Source organism: Gracilinanus agilis, chromosome 4 (genome assembly GCF_016433145.1).
Source record: "Gracilinanus agilis isolate LMUSP501 chromosome 4, AgileGrace, whole genome shotgun sequence".
Lineage (NCBI taxonomy): Eukaryota > Metazoa > Chordata > Mammalia > Didelphimorphia > Didelphidae > Gracilinanus > Gracilinanus agilis.
The window spans coordinates 315,159,817-315,183,965 of NC_058133.1; the positions used below are offsets into that span (position 1 = coordinate 315,159,817).

At 36.6% G+C, this 24,149-nt stretch overlaps 1 protein-coding gene and 1 pseudogene across 1 annotated transcript; both read right to left on the reverse strand.

The window, feature by feature from the left end:
- Nucleotides 1-3,497: 3,497 nt before the first annotated feature.
- On the reverse strand, nt 3,498-12,102 carry LOC123245157 (cytochrome c oxidase subunit 7A2, mitochondrial). Its single transcript, XM_044673918.1, has 4 exons — nt 11,986-12,102; nt 9,056-9,145; nt 4,735-4,819; nt 3,498-3,689 (listed from the first exon to the last, which is right to left on the reverse strand). The coding sequence occupies exons 1-4, from the start codon at nt 12,001-12,003 to the stop codon at nt 3,631-3,633; spliced, it is 252 nt and encodes an 83-aa protein (XP_044529853.1). The 5' UTR covers nt 12,004-12,102; the 3' UTR covers nt 3,498-3,630.
- Nucleotides 12,103-16,114: 4,012 nt separating this feature from the next.
- On the reverse strand, nt 16,115-16,793 carry LOC123245487 (annotated as a pseudogene).
- Nucleotides 16,794-24,149: the final 7,356 nt, after the last annotated feature.

Sequence of the window (24,149 nt, forward strand, 5' to 3'; positions counted from 1 at the left end):
CTGAAGGGGTCAGTAGTTGTTCTCCGAGTCAATTTATTTTGCGGGGGGGGAGAGGGGGGGTTGTGGAGAGGTAACAAGATCTTGGTTTTGTCCCCCATGCTTTTGGCATCTTCTCCCTCAAATACTGTGAAAGTTCCTAAATGCCCCCAAATTTATGTTGCCTCCACCATGGATGTCCTATTTATTTAGTCTAATCTAGCTACTCTTATTTTTCTTCTCTCCAGGGCGATTTTCACTTTCTCCATAAGCACATACCAACAGTGATATTGAGTCCAAATGTGATGTCTAAACCTTTGCAACTTTTCTTCCTTTTGTCTTTGTTGTCTTTCTATTCTCATCCCTAAATACCATACAATTTTCTTTAGCTTGGTCTTTTGCCAAGCTTTCTTTAAACTTTCTTCCCCATCCAAGACTTCTCATTATTTTGTAGGGCAAGCCATCATAACTTGTCCTTTTTAAGTTTTTTCCAAAAATAAGTTTTACTAAAAATATTTTTACATGATAGATTTCTGGAAATATAATAAATAATCCCACCTTAAGTTTGCACCGTTACCGAAGGGAAACAACTGAAAAGAAACAACTAATAACCACATGAGGCTATGTATACATTTTGTCCTATTAGTGCCCTATTTCTATGCAGAGAAGAAATGTCTCTCTCTCAATTCTATTGGACCATTAGTGGTATTTCTGATACTCAGACTTGCCTTTAATAATATTTTCATTTACACTACTGTAGTCATTATGTAAATTGTTCTATTGGTTCTATTTCACTGTGCCAATTCACAAATTCCTCATTTCTCTTAATTCATCTTTATTTCTTATTGAAAAATATTCTATTATCTTCATACACCAAGGAGATTTTTTTTCATTCTCTTAGCAATGTTTTCCATTTTTGCTACCTACCATAAAGTACTATTATGAATATTTTGTCTTATCTTCTATTTTTATTTCCATATATAACATCCTACAGATATCTGTCTAGTGCAATGATTATTGCTTAAAAGTGATTTAAGTCACTTTTCTTGCACAATTGTAAAATGATATCCATAATGGCTAGAGGAACTTAGATTCACCAAGTGTAGTTCTATAACTTCTTTTCCACAGATTTATGTGTTAGTGGAAATTTGGGATTCATTGAGCCTTAATATTCAGATCCATGATATAAACTTCCTGTGGTTAGGGGACTTGAAAACTACATTTCCCATGATTCAATGGGCTTCCTTCTTATGTGGTGATGTAAGCCAACATAAGGAGAAGCTTAAATAGAGAACTTGATTGGTATGCTCTCTTTCCTGTGGAACAAGCCAGATGGGCAGAGTTAATGGCAGGGCATTTGAATTAGATCTTAGCAATAATTACCAATATGCCTTTAAATAAACTATTAAATATTTTGAATAGATCCATCTATATTAATATTATTCTTAATTCTTTCCAATACTTTTAAAAAATATATATCTTTACTATTTGGCAGGTTCTGAGGTAAAATCTGTTGTTTTAATTTGCTTTTCTTTATTAGCAGCTTTTTATATAGACATTTGTAACTTACAATTCTTTTCACAACTATTTTTACATTTTAACCATTAATATATATTGGGAAACGGCCTTTGGTCTTATGTATTTGTGACAATTCCCTATTAATCTTAAATAGCAAACAAATTAATATTTGATGGAAATCTCTTTTCTGCCTGATAGTTTCTCTGTATCAAATTTGTTCTAATTTTTAATTCTATGTATTGATAGTCTCTCTTGGTCTTCTCTATATCTTGGTTAACAATCCTTCTGAGAAATTATTCAGGAGACAGAACGGTGGCTCAGTGGATTAATATAGCCAGGCCTACAGAGGTCCCGGGTTTAAATCTGGCCTTAGACACTTCTATGTGACCCTGGGAAAGTTACTTAATCTTCATTGTCTGTCCGTTACAATTCTTCTGCCTCAGAACCAATACACAGATTATGACAGGTAAGGATTTGGGGGGAAAAAATATTAGTGCACTTTTTCCCAACCCAAGGCTGAAAGTTTTGCAAAAAATTGTTCCAAGGGATCTCTTCTGGGGCAACAGAGGAAAGAACTATAATTTCTTGAAGGGACAGCAAAATAAAAAGCTCTCTGGAATTGATGGAATTAGGAAACAAAAAAAAGGAGTAACTTTAGCCTAAAGGAAGCCTCTCTCAGATTGAGTGGATATACAAAAGGATAGGTGCCATTTTAACAAAATGCTGCCTCTTTCCATGATGCAGAATTAAAGATATATAGGAAATTTTGTTAGCTTAAGAAGTCGTATCTATAAAATTCTAAGTCTTTTTGAAGTACTTTAAGAGTTGTAGCACGAGGAGAAAAATTGTTAGAACTAAAAATGAAAGTGTTCTTCCATTAAATATGTAAAAACAAAAATTCCATCAGTTACTACTGAAAATTCAAACTAAATAGTAATGAAAAATTACATCATCATTGGAAGCAACCAGCATTAGTAGTCTATACTTGACAAACTGACAATGACTGAAATACCAGCCTTGAAGTCTCCTGGCTTTCCAAAGCAGTTACAAAATCTGCCAAGATTTTATTTCACTTTGGACATCACTCCTAAGGAGGAATCCTCTTCTCAAACATCTTTATAAATCAAATCTAGTTTCAACAGAAGAGAAAAAGATTTTTCTGCCCAAGAATCTCTTAATCGTTTATGGAAAAACTAAACAATCTACCAAAGGAACTTTCTTTAAAGATCTTTAATAAAACAGGAGGGTCAGATATGATTAAGGCCTAGCTATTTCATTCTATGAAAGTTTTTTAAAAGGTGTTAACTCTCATAAACATGACTAACCTACTCAGTTCTTGCCATTTGTCTGCTGGTCCTGACACAAATTTGAGAAATAAGAATATGAAATCTACAGTATTATTAGGAACTCAAGACACTCATCTGATTCTTTTCCATTAGTCCTACAGTAGACAATTGGCACCTATTTACTGCCAGTTGATAACCCTTTCTTTATTTAAATATTTCCTGAAATTACATTAATGAATTTCAGAAGAATAGTTCACTGTTTGGGGTTTTCTTTCTTTTTTTTTTAGAAGCTGGCAGACAGAGAAATGTGCTTTTATATAAAGATATTCCCTCTACCACAGTAAGTATATTTATAACCACAGAAAATTAAGTGCTTTGCTTAGAATCACATAGCCAGTACATGTCAGAATCTGGACTTGAAGTTAGGTCTCTAGATAACAGAACAAAATGCATCTCCAATAGCTCTTTGAAATACTGAAAAGAGGCCTAGAGATGGAAGGTCCTAGGTTCAAATCCAGCCTCAGACACTTCCCAGCTGCGTGACCCTGGGCAAGTCACTTGACTGCCATTGCCCACCCTTACCACTCTTCCACATAGTAGCCAATACACAGAAGTTAAGGGTTAAAAAAAAAAAAAGAAATACTGAAAAGAAAGCTATTGCTTAAAAAAAAAAAAAAGGCTAGATATCCCTCCCAGAAATTAAAGAATTAAGCAGAGGACGGTAAAACTACTTTATTGATTGCAGTTAGTACAGTTCAATAAATATTGATCCCCAAAATGAACTCAGCTATTGTTCCCTGGAAAGCTGCATGAAGTTGAATCAACTGATTCCCATGGAGGTAAACTTGAATCAATTCTGTTTCTTGGGAAATGAAGCCATGCCCAGCTGATAAAGGGCATAAACTGTTCCTGAAATGAGGACAAATAAAAAAAGACAAAGTTAGAGAAATGTTCCAAAATCAAAACCTAAAAGTTCAGTTATATGTCAAAATTGTTTTCAACAATTAATAAAAATGTCAATGGATATGAATATAAGTCACAGAATAAATAGTATTTTCATGATTATTATATTTGAAATTCTCTATTACTGCTACAGAAGGCTGAAGTAAACTTGGAAAAGCAGAATTCTGAGAGCAATCCCTGAAATACACTGCCAGAATAAACTAAAAAAAAAAAAAGAAAAGAAAATATAGGACAGCAATTTAAATTAATTTGAAGGGTTTTTAGTGGGGAAAGAGTACTGTACCTGTGATTCCATTAGAGTAGACATTGTTCAATGAGGAAACTTTCTCTACTAATGCAATTCAGTAATTATTCAACAACCTAAAATCTTAGGCAATTGCCACAGGGATTGAGGATTAAGTGAGTTGCCCAGGATCATAAAGCAGTTTATCAAAGGTGGAACTAAAACCTAGGTCTTTCTACTCCAAAGCAGACTCTATCACTATGGCATGTTAAATTAAAAACTATAAAAAGTTATTAAAAGTTACTAGCTATTACCAACCTAGTTCTCAAATAAAATGGGACTGCATTTGTATCCTCATACTTGGCCAAGGTTTGGAAAAGTAGTAATCCAAAGATAAACGGAAAAAAACAAGGGATACTGACGTTAAGTAAATCACCTATTCTTTCTCTCTCCAATGTCAACAGTATATACCAATCAATAGTGGACAATTAATTAATAATGTTGCTCAATGTCAGAATCACTCTCATTTCACTCTATATGCTACAAAAACAAGAGATAGGTTGAGATGGTGTGGCAATGTAAGTTGTTTGGGTTCAAAACACTCAGGGTGTCAAAAATAGCAGAAAGAAGAAAAGCATCTGATAAATGCAGATCAATTTTTTTTTAATTATTAAAGGATTTTGGTGGATATCTGTCAATCAGATCTCAGGCTCTAATTAAATTCTAATAACCCTTTGTGAACATGTCTAAGCCATCAAAATTTCTTACCAACAACTGAAAACACCATGGTGGCTCTATACAGTAGGGCATCTCCTATCCCACCTTTTAGATGTACTGGAATGCTATCATCCTCCTAGGTTAAAAAAAAATGGTTTTAGCAATTTAATAAATAAAACTTGGTAATTTTCAAAAGACTAAGTACAATCCAATAAAGTTGATTCCTAAGCCAAATAAATATTTTCACTACCAATAATGCCATAAATTTATCCAACATTTTTCTCAGACCTGGAATTATTCTTGATTGAGGTGTCTATATTCAAAATATAATAGAAAGCTAAAAGCTCAAAATTTAACATGTTTTTCTGAAGTCAATTTGGGAGGTAATAAAAGACATCATACATGGTATCATTAACTAAGTAATATTTGGCATTGGAACAATTTTTAGAGCTTACTTATTCAATATTGATAAAACAGATGATTTTTAAAAACATGCACTAGTAAAATACCATTTACAATTAATTTTGTTAACAATATCACAAAATTATGTATTAAAATATTATAACAACTCAGAAATATCATCCTTTTTAGCTATTAAACACTGGATTACATGTATTTTTTAATTTGATCCTCAGTTATGAAGTAGGAAGTATTTCAAATTCATATAGATAAGTTCCCATTCAGAGAGCTTAAAAGAATTGCCTTTGGGCAAACAATAAGTAATGAAGCTAGTTTTTGATAGCGGGGTCTCTGTCTATTCATTCTTTCTCTTTATTAACCACAGTTAACTGAAATGGATACTTGTTCATTGATGTAGGAGGGAACCATCTCCAATTCAATAAAAACCACAGTTATCTGAGAGAGCTATTTTGACATTTAAACACCATCAGAAACAAAAAGCAAGTCACTCTGGTCATTTTTGCTGTTAGAAAAATTTTCTACTATTACCAATCTCCACTGATCCTCCCCCAACCTGAGGGGAATATTTCTAAGGCAGAGAGTATGATAGCTTTGATATTCTATCTATGGCTCTTTACTTTTCCTGTGCTAGACTTCCCATACAGAATAATCTTTAGTACAGAATATGCTATGTATAATCAATCTTTTAGAAAGTAAAATTCACTTTACAAAACTACAGTATAAAGGTCATGGGGTAAATATGGTTACTTGCTTTAACCTTAGATGTTAATAATAAAGTTTTTATGTTGTATTCAATTCCTATTTTCACTTTCCAGTTCTATCTTATTATTCATCCCATAGCATTTGTGAAGCTCTTTCTCAATTCCTTTATTCAACAAACACTAAGTTCTTACTAATAGTAGAAAACCAGGCTTAGCTGTCTCAAGATATTCTGGACACTGACAAAGCAAGATTTTCTCTATTCTACTTCAAATTTAAACCAGATGAAAATATTGGCATTATTATTAATAACAATTCACATTTCTATGGTACACTTAGCACCTTCTTCTGCTCTCTCCAGAGGAAATGAAACCCTAATGAGGATAGTCCAGTCAGAGAAAATACAATAAACTTCTTGGTTCTGTTCTGGCCTGCCTTCTCTCCTTCAAAATTCTGTTTGGTGTACAAAGCCTTTCATAAGCTATCTACATCCTTATCCCCCTTGTTCCAATATTCTTCCTATCCTTACTCTTCAATCCAGTGACATTGGTCTCCTTGCTCTTCCTTGAAGAAGACATATCTAAGCTCCAGGAATTTTCTCTGGCTGTCTACTGGAACACTCTCCTCACCTTTGTCTCCTTGATTTCCAAATAAGTCAAGTCCCAAACAAAATTTCATCTTCCACAGGAAGCCTTTCTCAGCCATGCTTAATTGTAATGACTTTCCTCAACTAATTATTCTCTTTTTATCCTGTATGGAGGTTTTTTTTTAAAAACATAATTGTCTGTATATTATCTTCCAATAGATTGTGAAGGCTGGGACGATCTTCTGCCTTTTTGTATCCCTGGCACATAGCACAGGGTCTAGCACATACAGGTACTTAATAAATGTTCACTGACTGATTAAATTTGTTTCTCTTAAGATATAGCACAGTGTATGAGAAACCTTCTTCATAGACAGAAAAAACCTACTTCTTTCCTCTAATTATTAGAGATTTAGAACACTTTCTCATGTGCTTATTGATACTTTTAATTTCTTTACCTGAAAATTGCCTATTCATGTCTCTTGCCCATTTATCAATTGGGGAATGGCTTGATTTTTTTATACAACTGATTTAACTCCTTGTATATTTGAGTAATTAGACCCCTGTCAGAGTTTTTCGTTATAAAGATTTTTTCCCAATTTGTTGTTTCCCTTCTGATTTTGACTACATTGTTTTTGTTTGTACAAAAACTTTTTAGTTTAATATAATCAAAACCATTTAATTTACATTTTGTAATTTTCTCTAACTCTTGCTTCGTTTTAAAATCTTTCCTTTCCCAGAGATCTGACAAGTATACTATTCTGTGTTCACTTAACTTATTTATAGTTTCCCTCTTTATATTCAAGTCATTCACCCATTCTGAATTTATCTTGGTGTAGGGTGTGAGATGTTGATCTAAACCTAATCTCTCCCATATTGTTTTCCAAATTTCCCAGCAGTTTTTGTCAAATAGTGGATTCATGTCCCAAAAGTTGGGCTCTTTGGGTTTATCATACACTGTCTTGCTGATGTCATTAACCCCTAGTCTATTCCACTGATCCTCCATTCTATCTCTTCGCCGTTACCATATTGTTTTGATTACTAATGCTTTATAGTATAGTTTAATATCTGGTACTGCGAGGCCCCCTTGCTTCACATTTTTTTTTCATTATTTCCCTCTATATTCTTGATCTTTTGTTATTCCAAATGAAATTTGTTATAGTTTTTCCTAATTCAGTAAAGAAGTTTTTTGGTAGTTTGATAGGTATGGCGCTAAACAGGTAAATTAATTTGGGTAGATTGGTCATTTTTATTATATTAGCTCGTCCTACCCATGAGCAATCAATGGCTTTCCAATTGTTGAGATCCAGTTTTATTTGTTTGGAAAGTGTTTTGTAGTTGTTTTCATATAATTGCTGTTTGTTTTGGTAGATAGATTCCTAAGTATTTTATATTGTCTAGGGTGATTTTAAATGGTGTTTCTCTTTCTACCTCTTGCTGCTCTAATGTGTTGGAAATATATAGAAATGCTGATGATTTATGTGCATTTATTTTGTATCCTGCAACTTTACTAAAGTTGTTGATTATTTCTACAAGCTTCTTGGTTGATTCTCTAGGATTTTTTAAGTAGACCATCAAATCATCTGCAAAGAGTGATAGCTTAGTCTCATCATTGCCTATTTTGATACCTTCAATTTCTTTTTCTTCTCTAATTGCTACTGCTAGTGTTTCTAGTACTATGTTGAATAATAGAGGTGATAATGGGCATCCTTGTTTCACTCCTGATCTTATTGGGAAGGCTTCTAATTTATCCCCATTGCATATGATGCCTGTTCCCTGATATTTTTCCATCCAATATCTCTATCAAGCTTATTTCAACCACTTTTTTCTTTAAAAGCTATTCCTCATATATGGTATTTTATTTTCTGTCACCCCTTGCCTTTGCACTGGCCCTCCTCCATTCCTTGAAAGAGATTCACCTTCCCAGCTCAGCCTCTTATGATCTCTAGTATCCTTCAAGGCTTAAGTGTCACTTTCTACATAAGGCCTTTCTTGATCATCCTAGAAATTAGTGCACTCCAACCACCTCACAACTTTTATCTACTTTGTATTTGCTTATGTATGTACATGGTGTCTCTCTCAATAATGGTTTCTTAGAGACAGCTGACTGTTTCATTTTTGTATTTTCATTCCCACTGACTAACACATAGTAAGTTCTTAATTCTTGACTGACTGATTCACCTCTCTCAAGTGGTTATAAATGCCTGGTACTTTATTTCCTAAATTATATAAAACTCTATTATATTCTGATTATTCCAGCCCCTCCCCTATAACAGTTAAAATAATTAAAATTAAGCATCTTATGTTCGATTTCAATCAAATTAGAAATTTTAAATTTTAAGAAATATCGATCTTTTTTTTTCCTATTCATTGATTGGAAAAAATCAGTAAACTTCCAAATGATTTCTCAATTTAGTCTGAATCAAACTACTGAAATTAACTGTTCTTTTTATAATTTCCAGAAACTAGTTTCTACTGAATCAACATTCTTTTTAAAAAAACCAGATTTTAACTGAAAAAAGGGGAATGTGGTGAAATATATACAATATATGCGAAGTGACTAATAAATTTTAAAGTATCATGCTTTAAATGCCAAGTTATTATTGCTAAGCAAATTAACTATTATCACCATTACATTAAACATTCTCTCTCATACAATTAAAGAAATACCTGGAATAGCTTTTGTTTTTCTGGAACCTTGTTTTTCAACTGCCTGACTGGGACAACATTTGTAGTCCTCTGGGATATCTGGCGAAGAGCCTGAAAAAAAAGCATAAAGTTGAAAATTTCCTCAGAAATCATTGTCTGATGCCATCATTTCTTTTTTTTTTTCTTTTTTTTTTTTTTTTTAAACCCTTGTACTTTGGTGTATTGTCTCATAGGTGGAAGAGTGGTAAGGGTGGGCAATGGGGGTCAAGTGACTTGCCCAGGGTCACACAGCTGGGAAGTGGCTGAGGCCGGGTTTGAACCCAGGACCTCTCAGTCTCTAGGCCTGACTCTCACTCCACTGAGCTACCCAGCTGCCCCGCCATCATTTCTTTTAAGACAAAGAAACTGAGTCCCAGAGGGGAGTTAGTTTGTCCAAGCAAGTCCACAAAACTAAATTATTGACAGTGCCAGAATTTGAGCATCAGTCCAGTCAACTCCACTACATAAAGGAATGAAGGCTGAACTTGTGACTCCATTAGAAAAGGGAACCCTCTCTAATAAAAGATGTCTTTCTTGGAAACTTATAGTATGACAGATTTACTCAGAGTAATGAGAGGTGAAAGTAATTTGCCCAGGGTTACAAAACCAGGCTTTATCAGAGTAAGACTTGAAGTCAGGTCCATCTTACACCATATTGCCTTTCCCTGTCATTATATTAAGTAGTCTCTTAAACTGACTAAATTTAGGTAGTCAGAAGCAGAAGAAAATACATGATGTAGAGAAGAGAACAAGGCAAAAGAATTTTAAAAACTGCATTAAACTGGCAGCTGGATGGGTCAGTAGATTGAGAGCCAGGCCCAGAGATGGAAGCCCTGAGTTCAAATCTGGCCTCAAGACACTTCCTAGCTTGTGTGACCCTGGGCAAGTCATTTAACCCCCACTGCCTAACTATTAGCACTCAAAGAGTAAAAAAAAAGGTAAGGATTTAAAAAATATATAAATAAAATAGATACATTTTTTATTCTAAAACAGAACATAAGTAGTTCATTTCTCCTCTTTCTACCTTTCTTCAAAAACCTATGCAGGTAGGGGCAGCTGGGTAGCTCAGTGGATTGAGAGCCAGACCTAGAGACAGGAGGTCCTAGATTCAAATCCGGCCTCAGACACTTCCCAGCTGTGTGACCCTGGGCAAGTCACTTGACCCCCACTGCCTACCCTTACCACTCTTCCACCTATATAAGTCAATACACAGAAGTTAAGGGTTTAAAATAAAAAAAAAAAAATTAAAAAAAAACAAACCTATGCAGGGGGGGCACCTGGGTGGCTCAGTGGATTGAGAGTCAGGCCTAAGAGGCCCTGGGTTCAAATCTGCTTTCAGACATTTTCTAGCTATGACCATGGGCAAGTCACTTAACTCCCCTTGCCTAGTCCTTACCACTCTTCTGCCTTAGAACCAATACCAAGTATTGATTCTAAGACAGAAGGTAAGGGTTTAAAAAAAAACTACATTAAACTGTAATTTTTTATTTCCGTATTTGATGCATTATAAATACAAATTATTCAACTGTAATACAAAGAATTAAGACAATCCCTACTCAGGTAAAATGTTTTTCCCTACTAAATTTATTTACCACCTTATAATAGGTTGAAATGCAAAAAATTGACTTTCAACAAGTTTACTTAACAGAAAAATTAACAAACTAGTGCATCTTTTTAAAGGTAAATTAAAAGACATGTATAAACCAGTGGAATTGCTTGTCAGCTCATATGGGGGAGGGAAAAAACATGAATCATGGAACCATGGAAAAATATTTTAAAAAATAAAAAATTAGAAAAATAAAAGTAAATTAAGAAGTTAAAATAAATAAAATAGGGTAAAAATGTTAGAACAAAAAAAAATCAAAAACAAAAACCACAAACTAGAGCTCCTTTTATAATCTAAATCGAAACAGACGAAACACTAGAAATTGTGTTAGAACCAAAAATGTCCTTTCATTTTAAGTTTAAAAACAAAACCCACCACACAGAAAGGTCTACTGGAGATTCAAAGCTAAACAGTACTGAAAAGAACTGCATAATCCTTAAAAGCAGCCAAAATCAAAATCAGTTGCCTAGACTTGGCAAATTGATGACTGCTAAAATATCAGCTCTGGCTTTCCAAGGCAATTATAAAACCTGAAAAGAGCACTTTAGCTTTGCAGTCACTGGACCCGAGTCCTCATCTTAGCTCCGAATCTTATTAGTTATTTGTTTGACCTTGGAGGAGTCATTTAATCTGTCTAGGCCTCATTTGAAGGAAGGGCTTGAATTAGCTTAAAAAATCGATTATTCCAAATTTCTCTCTATGTTCCTTTTTCAAGTAGTTAAATGACCCAAAAAACTCATTTAAATTTGGCAATCCTTTCAAAGACCTAAGAAACTGAAAGGCCCTGAGGGATCTTTCAAGTCCATCTTCATCATTCTATAAATGAGGATCAGAGCTCAAATGGCTTACCCAAGGTCATAAAGTTAAGTAAATGGTAAAGCCCGGCCTGTGCCCAGGCAGGCTAAGTTTCTACAGATTTTTCTCCTAGGGCTAGGATGCTAACTTCAACAGATTAGGTCGATAGCGTATAACATAGAAAACCGATGAATGGGAAAAGATGAGGAAGAAGACATTTTTGGGCCCGCGTTTGGGGTTGGCAATATGCTTCAAGTCCGCAAAGGTCCCGCCGACTTCCAGTGGGGTGGTCTGTGGTCTCCCTCTGAGTCGGCCTTTCCCCTCCCCCAGAAGGAAAGCATCAGTGGTGGGGCGGCGAGGAGTATGTTTAGTTCCCACCGCAAGAGTCAGGACAAGGCCTCAGCGGCCGGCCGGGCACCCAACAAGGGGAGGTAACTTCGGCTCCTCCGAGGGTTGGTAGGCACCTGCCTCCCGCCCCAGCGTGAACAGAGCCCCAAGGGTGTTTTCTCACCAGAAAGTTCCGCAGCATTTTGACAACTTCAGCTCTCCACTAACTGCGACAACCGAACTCTAGACAAGGACAAGTGCCTCAGCGGAACTGGAACCGGAACCGGAACTTTCCTCGGCGAATCCCCGCCCAGGCGTCGCCCGCCTTCTCTCCCCTTGCCTTCCTCTGCGCAGACTTCACCCGACCCGTCCTAGGTTCTCAAGTCCTCCTCTGCGCAGGCGCTATCTCTTCGGTCGTCTGGCTAGGGTGTTGGAGCTAGTACCTCGTCTAAACCCTAGACTTCCTTAAAACGATGTTTTCGGGTTTTGCTTTCCCTGTTACAATTGCATGAAGGTTCAACACGGGAAAAGGTGAGGGTGTTTACGAGCCCTAAAGAATTGTAATTTCTCTTCTAATCAGGGCAAACTTCCAAACAATCCATAGCCACTTTTGTTGCAAAATATTGCAGGAAAAGCATAGATGAGAAACCAAATTCAAAAACTTATGGTTAAAAAAAATTATATTAAAATTTTACATCATCTTCCTTTCCCAGTGTATCTCTCAAAGCTACTGTATATTTAAAAGAGGGAAGTGTAGAGTTCAGCAAAACTGTTCCTTGAAAACTGTTCCAATGAAAAAGCGTGATGATACACTGTTCCAGTCATGGTCCTCCACCTCAGTGAAAAGGAGGGAGGGATGCCTTCTTTGGAGGTTATTGCAAATTATTTTGGAAGAGATAGGAGAATAACACTAAGAATTACTAATACAGCGGGCAGCTGGGTAGCTCAGTGGATTGAGAGCCAGGCCTAGAGACAGAAGGTCCTAGGTTCAAATCTGGCCTCAGACACTTCCCAGCTGTGTGACCCTGGGCAAGTCACTTGACCCCCATTGCCTACCCTTACCACTCTTCCACCTATAAGTCAATGCACAGAAGTTAAGGGTTTAAATTAAAAAAAAAAAAAAAAAAAAAGAATTACTAATACATGTTAGAATTTTCCAAGTGGACATATTTGGAAATTCTAAGAAGGAGGAAAACTTTTTAGCCCTTTCTGTCTTAGTATCAATACTATGTATTGGTTCCAAGGCAGAAGAGTAGGCAATGGGGGCTAAGTGACTTGACCAGGGCTGTAACCCAGCTGCAATGCACTGAGCCACCTAGCTGCCCTCAGAATTACAAAATTTTAAAAATTGTAAGGCCCCTTAAAAAGTCAACCTTTTCCTGGGCTGAAACATCCGTTCCCCTGAGAAGTAGTCATGCATTGTCTAGTGGTGGAAAAATAGCCCAAATGCAGTACCTTGCAGTTAAGAAAGGGCTTGAAAGGTGGCAGAGAACATTAATTCCACTGATGGGGGAACAAAGTATGCAAATGCAGAAACTTGGAGGAGGAAGGATGAGACTGAAGGCAGCAAGTAGGCCAACTTGGCTAAAACCTAAAAGTAAATGGAAATACCATGAAATAAAACTGAAAAGGTAGGTTGAAACCAGTCAAGTCAGGAGGAGTGGGGTATGTGTTGCCCTCAGAAAACATTCTCCAAAAGCCCCCTGGCCAAGCAATGTGCTAGTTTCTTTCTTTCTTTTTTTTTTTTTTTAAACCCTTAACTTCTGTGTATTGGCTCATAGGTGGAAGAGTGGTAAGGTGGTCTAATTACTCAAATATACAAGGAGTTAAATCAATTGTATAAAAAAATCAAGCCATTCCCCAATTGATAAATGGGCAAGAGACATGAATAGACAATTTTCAGGTAAAGAAATCAAAAGTATCAATAAGCACATGAGAAAGTGTTCTAAATCTCTAATAATTAGAGAAATGCAAATCAAAACAACTCTGAGGTATCACCTCACACCTAGCAGATTGGCTAAAATGAAAGAAGGGGAGAGTAATGAATGCTGGAGGGGATGTGGTAAAATTGGGACATTAATGCATTGCTGGTGGAGTTGTGAACTGATCCAACCATTCTGGCTGGCAATTTGGATCTATGCTCAAAGGGCTATAAAAAAAATGCCTGCCCTTTGATCCAGCCATACCATTGTTGGGTTTGTACCCCAAAGAGATCATAAACAAACAGACTTGTAGGAAAATATTTATAGCTGCGCTTTTTGTGGTGGCAAAGAACTGGAAAAGGAGGGTATGTCCTTCAATTGGGGAATGGCTGAACAAATTGTGGTATATGCTGGTGATGGAATACTATTGTGCTCAAAGGAATAATAAACTGGAGGAATTCCAGGTGAACTGGAAAGACCTCTAGGAATTAATGCAGAGTGATAGGAGCAGAGCCAGAAGAACATTGTACACAGAGACAGATACACTATGGTAAAATCGAATGTAATGGACCTCTGTACCAGCAGAAAGCAATGACACAAGACAGCTCTGAAGGATTTATGGTAAAGAACGCTACCCACATTCAGAGGAAGGACTGCAGGAGAGGAAACATATAAGAAAAACAATTGCTTGAACGCATGGGTCGGGGTGGACATGATTGGGGATGTAGACTCGAAACTACCACACCAAGGCAACTACCAACAATTTGGAAATAGGTCTTGATCAATGACGCATTAAAACCAGTGGAAATGTGCATCGGCCATGGGTGGGGGGAGTGCGGGGGGGGGGGGGTGAAGGGAAAGCAGGAGCATGAATCATGTAACCATGTTAAAAATGAATATTAATAAATGTTTAAAAAAAGAGTGGTAAGGGCGGGCAATGGGGGTCAAGTAATTTGCCCAGGGTCACACAGCTGGGAAGTGTCTGAGGCCGGATTTGAACCTAGGACCTCCCGTCTCTAGGCCTGACTCTCACTCCACTGAGCTACCCAGCTGCCCCCAATGTGCTAGTTTCAAACATGCCGACAAGTGTATCATTCCTGAAAAGTTCTAACTGCAACCCACCCTGCTTCTGTTAAACTGTGCCCCTGAGTATATTCCAATATGCTACAGGAATCAAATTATGGTTATGCTATTTGCTAACAAAAGCTTCTATGCCAAACTGTAGGTATTAAAACTGTGGTTGTCCTACTTTCTGATTGGGTAAAACTTTAGCCTGTAAGTTTTGGCTCCCAAGTTTCTGGGGGGTAGACAAGGAAAGGAGGTGGAGAAGTGGGGGGGCTTGTGTTTAAAGCAAATAAAAGGCTAGGTTCAACCAGAAGAGGGTACAATTTGCCTTATGATTAGGGATAGTGCCCTCTTTCATGAAAATGAAATAAACTGTCTTTTCTGCTCATAACTTCTGACGCTGAACTTTCATTGTGAAAAGTGGACCTCTGTCAGGGGTGGTCTCCACCCCTGTTCCACACACTTGAATAATGGACTAAAGATTTTTCTTGATCTTCCTAAAATTTAAAGCTGGAAGAGAAATTATAAGTCCTTAATTTCTAACCTCTCATTTTGCACATGAAGATAAAAGGCTCTGAGGAGTTGTGACTCATTGATAAGGCAGCCAGGATTCAAATTCAAAGCTTCTGATTCCAAATCCAGTGTATTGTTCCTATTTTATTTAATATTTTATTTAATTTAAGCAATAGAGATCCACTGAAAGTTTTTAAAGCAAAACAATAACAGACCAAGCAATTAGGAAGATTACACTGACTACATATAGTGTGTAGTCTATGGAACTGTGAATTTGGAGACCAGAGAGGCCAGTTAGGTGATTGTCATAATATCCTTAATTAATGGGAGCTGTTTTTTTTCTTTTGGGGGGAATAGGGAATCAATAAAGGAAAAAACCTGAACAAGAGTTTCCACTAATGGAGATTAGCAAATTCTTGGTGATTTAGCTTCAGAGTTGCCTGGGGCTTAGAAGTGTTAAGTGACTGGCTCAAAGGCACACAAAGTTATGTGAGGATAAATAAAATTATAATTGTTGATGGTAATAGGTCCTTTTATTTGGACTGTTTAAAAGATAGGCTCTAACTGTGTGACTGAGCAAATAACTTAAATTCATTTGCTTAGCCCTTGCCATTCTGTCTTAAGTTGCTACTAAGGCAGAAAGTAAAGTGTTTAAGGGGGAAAAAAGCTATTTTAGGGGTAGCTAGGTGGTTCAGTGGATGGAGAACCACACCTAAAAACTGGAGGTCTTACATTCAAATCAAATTCAAAGCCTTGTCATTGGTGATGTATCTTCGCTTGAACTCGGCAATGAAATGGTTGACCATGCAGTTGTCAAAAGTCCTCACCACCTAAGTGGGTGTCTCCATCTGTGGACTTGACTTCAAAGATGCCAGCCTCAATGGTAAGGATGGAGACACTTCCAAGATCAAAGATCAACACATTTCTCTCTGCACCAGTTTTTTTTGTCCAAGCCATAATAGCAACAGCAGTTGGCTCATTGATGATTCGGAGCATATTGAGACCAGTGATGGTTCCAGCATCTTTGGTGGCCTGTCTTTGGGAATCGTTGAAATAGGCTGGTACTGTGAAAACAGCATTTGTGACAGGCTTCCCAAGGTAACCTTCAGCAATTTCTTTCATCTTGGTCAAAGATGATACTTCTTCTGGATAGAAACGTTTGGTCTCCCCTTTGTACTCCACTTGGACCTTAGGCAGGCCTGTGTCATTCACTGCCATGAAAGGCCAATGCTTCATGTCTGACTGTACAACTGCATCATCAAATCTACGACCAATCAGACATTTGGCATCAAAGATTGTATTGGTAGGGTTCATTACAACTTGATTCTTTGCAGCATGACTGATTAAATATTCTGTGTCGGTGAAGGCAATGTCTTGGGATGGTCCTGGTACCTTGGTTATTAGCAATGATCTCCACTTTCCCATGTTGGAAGACTCCTACATAGGAGTAAGTGGTACCAAGAGCAATGCCAACTGCAGGTCCCTTTGACATATTTGCTGGGGCATCAGAGGTTATAGATGACTGCTAAGGAGAGAGAAGGGCTGCAGCTGCGCTGAGTAGTCCAAATCAGTATTAATTAGAGAAATGCAAATTAAAGTAACTGAGGTAGCACCTTATACTTCTCAGATTGGCTAATATGACAGAAAAGGAAAATGACAGATATTGGAAGGGATGTGGAAAAATTGGGACACTAATACACTGCTGGTGGAATTGTGAACTAATCTAACCATTCTGGAGAGCAATTTAGAATTATGCCCAAAGGGCTATAAAACTGCTTATCTTTTGAAACAACAATGCTACTTCTAGCTTTATATCCCAAAGGGATTTTTAAAAAAGAGAGATGAGAAGGACTGATAAGTACAAAAATATTTTTAACAGCATTTTGTAGTGGCAAAAAATTGGAAATGAGGGGATGTCCATCAATTGGAGAATGGATGAACAAATTGTAATATATCAGTGATGGTGAACCTATGACACAGGTGTCAAAAATGGCATGCAGAGCCCTCCCCACCCCCCAAATTTGTTACTAGAAAGACAGAGGGACTCCAGGAAAGCTGCTCCCCTCCCCCTCTCCACCAAGACTAATGACATTTTTTCACATCCCCCACCCCTCTGCCCAGTTGCCCAATGGGAACACACAGAGGGTAAGGTGGGCAGCTCACAGGTGGTAGAGCTAAAGGGGAGTGAAGCACTCAGACCGCTTCCCCCTCCTCTCTACACTCACTGAGGACATTCCTCACTTCACTTGACTCTGCCCAGCAGCCCAAAGAGAGCACTTTCTCCCTTCTATGTGGGGTAAGGGGAGGGTAGGGCCCAGCACTCAGCTTGGGGTAGTGGGGAGGGCAGGGCCTAGCACTCCATCTCTAAATGGTTCACCATCATTGTAATATATGATAATAATGTTATGCCATAAGAAATGATGACCAGGATAGTTTTTGGAAAACCTGGAAAGACTTATAAGAACTGAAACAAAGGGAAGTGGCCAGAAAGAAGTGAGAACATTGTATGTAGTAACAATATTGTATGATGATCAACTGCAAATGCCTTAGCTGTTTTCAGCAATACAATAATCCAAGATAATTTTGAAGGACTTATGAAGGAAAGTGCTATCCACCTCCACAGAAAGGACTGATAAGAGTCTGAATGTAGATCAAAGTATACTTTTTTTACTTTATTCTTGTTTTTTGGTCTGTGTGTTCTTTCAGAAATGGCTAATATTGTAAGAAGGAAATTTAGGTATTTTATAGATATGTATTTAAAGTGTGGCCGCCAGGAATCAACAATTCAGGTTGATTTCGTAATTAAATCAAACCTAAGTCAGCATTGGGTTAAGGCACTTTATTTTACAATCAGGAAGGTAAAGGTATAGGAATAAAGAAAAAGGGAGAGGCTAGTCCAGGCCTGCAGAGGCCTGGACAGAGAGAGAAGGCTAAATAAATGAAGCTGCAAGCCTCAAGGCCTAGCAACCAGATAGGCTAGTGCCTATTTAAGGCAGAGTTTGGAAGCAGTCTAGGTAGGCCAAGGAAGTCAGCCTAACTTGCCCACGTGACAGTACAGAGTAGAAGCTGTCTGTGGTCTCAGGAGCTCCTTCAGCACCAAGTTCAAGGCAGGAACTGCTTCCACAGGAAGTAACCAACATACTTAAAGAGATAGTGTCTTTTGTCACTTCCCGTGGGTCCACCTCTAATTCAAATGGACAAATGGCAGTCTCTACACTGATTTTGGACTGCCCAAAGGGCAGTCCCTTGTTCTTGATTTGTTACTTATTGTCACGTGTGGGTAACTTGTCTCCCCTCCCCACTAAGGGAAGTGGGAATGACCTCATCTTAGGTAGGTAGAGTTTTGACTATAGAATGGACTAGAGCTAATTTTATTTACACAATATGGAAATATGCTTTGCATGACTGTACATGTATAATCTATATGGAAGTACTTGTCCTCTCAAGGAAGGGGCAGAAGGGATAGAATTTGCAAATCAAAATTTAAAAAAATAAATGTCAAAAATTGTTTTTACTTGTAATTGGAAAAATTAAAAATTAAAAACATTTTATGTTAAATATGATAGATGTATGGAGAATATTGAATAAAGGGTACCTACTTCTCAGCTGTGCAGGGCACCTTCACAAAAAAACTGACTATAAGCCACGCTCTTTGTGGTGGGTGGCAAAAAACTGGAAAAAGAGGAAAATGAAAAAATTGGATAACAGCTGAACAAATTATGGTATCTGGTGGAAATGGAATATTATTGAAACTGAAAGGAATAATGAACTGGAGGAATTCCATGTGAACTGGAACAACCTCCAGGAATTGATGCAGAGTGAAAGGAGCAGAACCAGGAGAACATTATGCACAGAGACAGATACATTATGGCACAATCAAATGCAATAGACTTTTCTACTAGCCCCAATGCAATGACCCAGAACAGTCCAGAGGAACTTATGAGAAAGAATGCTATCCACATCCAGAGAAAGAACTGTGGGAGTAGAAACTCAGAAGAAAAACATATGACTGATCACATGGTTCAATGGGTATATGATTGGGGATGTTAACTTTAAATGATCACCCTACTGCAAATATTAATAATATGAAAATAGGTTTTGAATGATGATACATGTAAAACCCATTAGAATTGCTTGTTGGTTCCAGGAGGGGGGAGGGAAAGAACATGATTCATATAAACATACAAAAATATTCTGTTAATTAATCAATTAAAAAAATTAAAAATTAAAAACTGACAAATGTATTGGGGCATAAAACTTCATCAATGCATAAAAGCAGAAACATTAAATACATCTTTTATGGATCACAATATAGTCAATAAGACCACTGAAGAAATTATTAAAATTAATCTAAAACTAAATAACTTAATAGTAAAAAATGAGTGAGACAAAGAACAAATCACAGAACAATTAATAAAGATGAACAAAGACTGAAAGTTTTAGGAACTCTGTTCAACATAACAACTACCTGCTTTTTGAGGACTCATGGCAAAGCATGCTCTATTCTCCTAACATATAATGGTCAACCACCATCTGAGAACTCAAGATGAAACATGCCATTCATCTAATCAGTAAAGACTGAGCATTAAGGGGCTGTAGGTGCTGGTAAACATAGCCAAATTGGTTGTTTTACATGGTTATACATTTGTAATGGTTTTTCTTTTTTTTCCTTTGCAAGGGGGATTGAAGATGGAAGGGAAAGGGAAATTTTTGCTGATTGTAAAAAAAAAATTAAAATTAAAGTGTTATATTATTGTTATCTTTTAAGTTTGATAAAAAAAATTTTTCTAGTAAATACAGTGGACTTTTAATAGTTCCTTTTAGTGCTTCTCAAGAACATATATATTTCCTTATGCAGGTTTCTTTTCCAGTGAATATGGACAGATAAATATCTTACTTTTGGAACTTATTGAAGGTAGCATATAGCATTCTGGAATTCAATGGAATAAAGCATAGTGCTATGCACAAACAGGAACATTTAAAGAACCATTCTCTCCACATAAGTAATGCTTATTTTTTGTATTTTTCATATTTGTATCCTGTACTTTGTATAGGATATCTACGTGACCCCAATATGCACCTTTGACAAATGCACCTCTTTGATTTATCTTTCTCAGTGTTGATAGAGGAACACTGATCATAAGCATCTCCTACTGTGTTTTCATATTTTCATCAATGATAATCTATAAGTATGATCTACAGATCATAAGTGTTTCATAGAAAGTTGATATATGAATTGGCAAGGAAGCTAATGTCTTTCATCTCCTTGAGATCATTCTCATAGCTTCCATTTTTAAAAAGATCTTTCCTTGAAATATCTTAAAAATTTATCTTTCTGTACCTATAAAAATGTTATCTCTGGCATGGATTTCTTCTGTATGCATTTGGTTAGATACAAACATGTCTCCAATTACATCTATCCCAGTAGCATTGCCTCTTCCTCACAGAGTACATTGGGTAATGAGGTCATGAAGGCCAAGTACAATGTTCCTCTCTAATCTCTGAGCAGAACAGATTGTCCGATCTTTATTTTTTTTAATTTTGTGATCTGACTACACAATCTGAAATCTCGCTTCTGTAACTAGTACTTTACTGTCTGTTAAGATATAATTGGTTTCATTTTTGTGGGGCCAAGTGTTATTTCAGTGTTTATCTTGTATAGCATGTCCCAAATCTTTTTTTTTTAAACCCTTGCTTTCTAAGATAGAAGGTCAAAGACTAGACTAAGGGATTAAGTGACTTGCCCAAGATCATACAGCTAGGAATTATGTGAAGCTAGATTTGAACTCAGGTCCTCCTGACTCCAGGTCTGGTACTTTACCCACTGTGCCACCCAGCTGCCCCTCAATTCTTTTTCTAGGATAAATTTTATGAAGCTTCATTTTTACATTGCCCCAGTTCTACCTGTATCCCTCCCTTCCTTCCAGACAGCCATCTTTTATAGCAAAGAATTATTTAAAAAAAGAACAAAACCTATCAACACATCAAAAAAAATTACAGTATATGCAATATTCCACACGTGGAGAAGTGACATCTTATATCTCTCCTTTGAAGTCAAGTTTATTCTTTGTAATTTTGCAATATTCATTTTCAAATATTCTGTGGCTATTCTTTCCATTTAATATTGTATATAGTGCTTTCTTGGCTCAGCCTACTTATGGATTAATTATGATATTCTCCACTTCTCTACTCATTCCATCCATCATTTCTTATAAGATGGTAATACTCCATAATATTCATGTACCACAATTTTTGGCAGTTCTTTAATAAGTGTCTTTGTTTCTAGTTCTTTGCTGCCACAAAAGAACTGCTATAAATGGGGCCTTTTGGGGGGAAGAGGGTAATGATCTCCTTAGGGAATAGTTTTAGCAGTAGAATCCCTGGCTCAAAAGGTATGGACAATTACCTCATTAACATAATTCCAAACTGCCTTTCAGAATGGTTGTACCAATTCACAGATCCACAACAATACATTATAATTATTCCTGCTTTTCCATAACTTCTTTAATATTGTCTATTACTACTTTCTGTCTTCTTTGCCAATTTGCTGAACATGTGAATCTCAAGCAGAAGAATTTTGTTTTTTAAATTTACATTTCTCTGATACTGTTGGGTTGGAGCTTTCTTTCATTGTTAATAGTTTGCAACTATTTTGAAAACTATATACTCATATCTTTTGCCCACTTGAAGAACTGCTTTTGGTCTTATATACAGTATTTGTTTGATGTCTCTCTTATATTCTAAAGCCTTATCATGAAACTGTGCCAACTGGGTCACTATAAACTTGATACATAATTTCAACAGAGTTCACTGAGGCAACACAATCATTTTAGACTTCATGAATTAATTCACCATCCCACACACTCTGGTAGCTTTTCCATACCTTTTGTTCTCTCCTCAAACCTCCCCCTCAGCTGAGAATATTCCAATATTTCACAGAAAAAAATTGGGGCAATATGCAGAGAGCTCCTTTTTCTATTTCATATCACTCAAATCCCCTCTATCTCTTCCTTTAATCCTGTCTCCCATGAAGAGGTGGTCCTTCTCACCAAAGTAAATCCTTCACATGTACGATGATCCCATTCCATCCAATCTTTTCCAGTAAATTGTCTCCTCTATTTCCCCACCTTCTCACTAATGTTCAGTATCTATGGACTTTTTTCCTATTACCTACAAACATTCCCATGTCTCCTATCTATCCACCACCACCCCATCCTCACTTGGACCATGTAGCTGCACTATCATCCTATATCTTTCTTCCCCTTGGTAGCTAAATTCCTTGAGAAAACTGACTACAATCAATGCCTCTACTTCCTTTCACTCTTCTCTGTAGCCTGGCTTCCAATCTTACCACTGAAGAAAAATTACTTTCCCCATAGCTACCACTAATTTCTTATTTGTCATATCTAATGGTCTTTTCTCAATCCTCAACCTTCTTGACCTCTCTGCGGTCATGGCCAATGAACCTCCTCTTTTTGATACTCTCTTCTCTATTGGTTTTCCTGGCATTACTCTCTCCTGGTTCTCCTGTCTGCTCCTTGCAGGATCTTCCAACTCACACCTGCTAACTGGATGTTTCCCAGGGCTCATCCCCCAGTGCTCTTCTCTTCTCCATCATACTATTTCACTTAGTAACCTCATCAGATTCCATTGATTATCATCTCTTTGCTAATGATTCTCAGATTTTCTTATCCAGTTCTAACTTCTGAAATAAATTTCTTACTTTTTATTGGGCATCTCAAACTGGATGTCCTGTAGATATATTAAACACAAAAGTTTAAAACTGAAGTCATCTTTCTCCCAACTCCCCTTCAAAAGTTCCCCATTAAGATCAAGGACACCACATCCTCTCAGTGATCCAATCTCACAACATAGATATCAATCTCAACACCTCAATGATACCTCTCCCAATATCCAATCTATTGCTAAGTCCAGTCAATTATACCTTTGCAACATCTCTCACACATGCCCTCTTTTCTCTTCTAACACTGACATCATGCTGGTGTAGGTCCTCATTACTTTCATGCCCAGGCTTTTAATAAATACCCTGCTGGTTGGTCTCTTCCTCAAGCCTCTTCCCATTCCAGTCCATATTCCACTTAGCTATTAAAGTAATCTTTGGTTAAGCATTTATTTCTTAAATCAAGAAATGAAGGTCAAGATATACTTCTCTTCTAATTTTTTAAAGTGGTATGATTTTTTTATATACAGGTCATGTTTACATTTTTAATTTATGTACAGTATGGCATATGGCATCAACATAAACTTAATTTCTGCCAAACTTCTTTCCAGTGCTCCCAGAAATTCCTATAGTGTGTTCAAGTAACTGTTTTAGAGTTTAGCAAACTAGATTAATTATTTATGACTCTCCCTTTCCTAGTCTGTTCTATTCATCCACTTTATTTTTTAAGCAATACCAAATGTTTTAGATAATTGCTGCTTTAAAATATATTTTGTAGTATTGAAGTAGATCTAATCCTTTTGTAAAGTATTCAAGATATGAATGTGCAATTTTTAAGTTTCATCTCTTAATTCTTATCCATTTTCCAACATATTATTCTCCCCTCAACCCAACTTGGCTTTGAAGTCACTGAGTCATTTTTACTTCATTTTCTGCATAGAGATACTGACACATAAGCCAAAGATATGTTCATAAGAGTTGATTTGCTAATGTTCAATGTGTGTAAAGTAAGATGAGATGGTCAGGTGGTCCACAAAATGTTTTGTTTATATTTAAAATTATATTTGGATGTATAATAAAACTAAAATGAACTTTTCAGTATGTATATAGTTCAATTCTTCTAGTAGTTTTGTCAACTCAATGTTTTTTCTATAAAAATCACATATT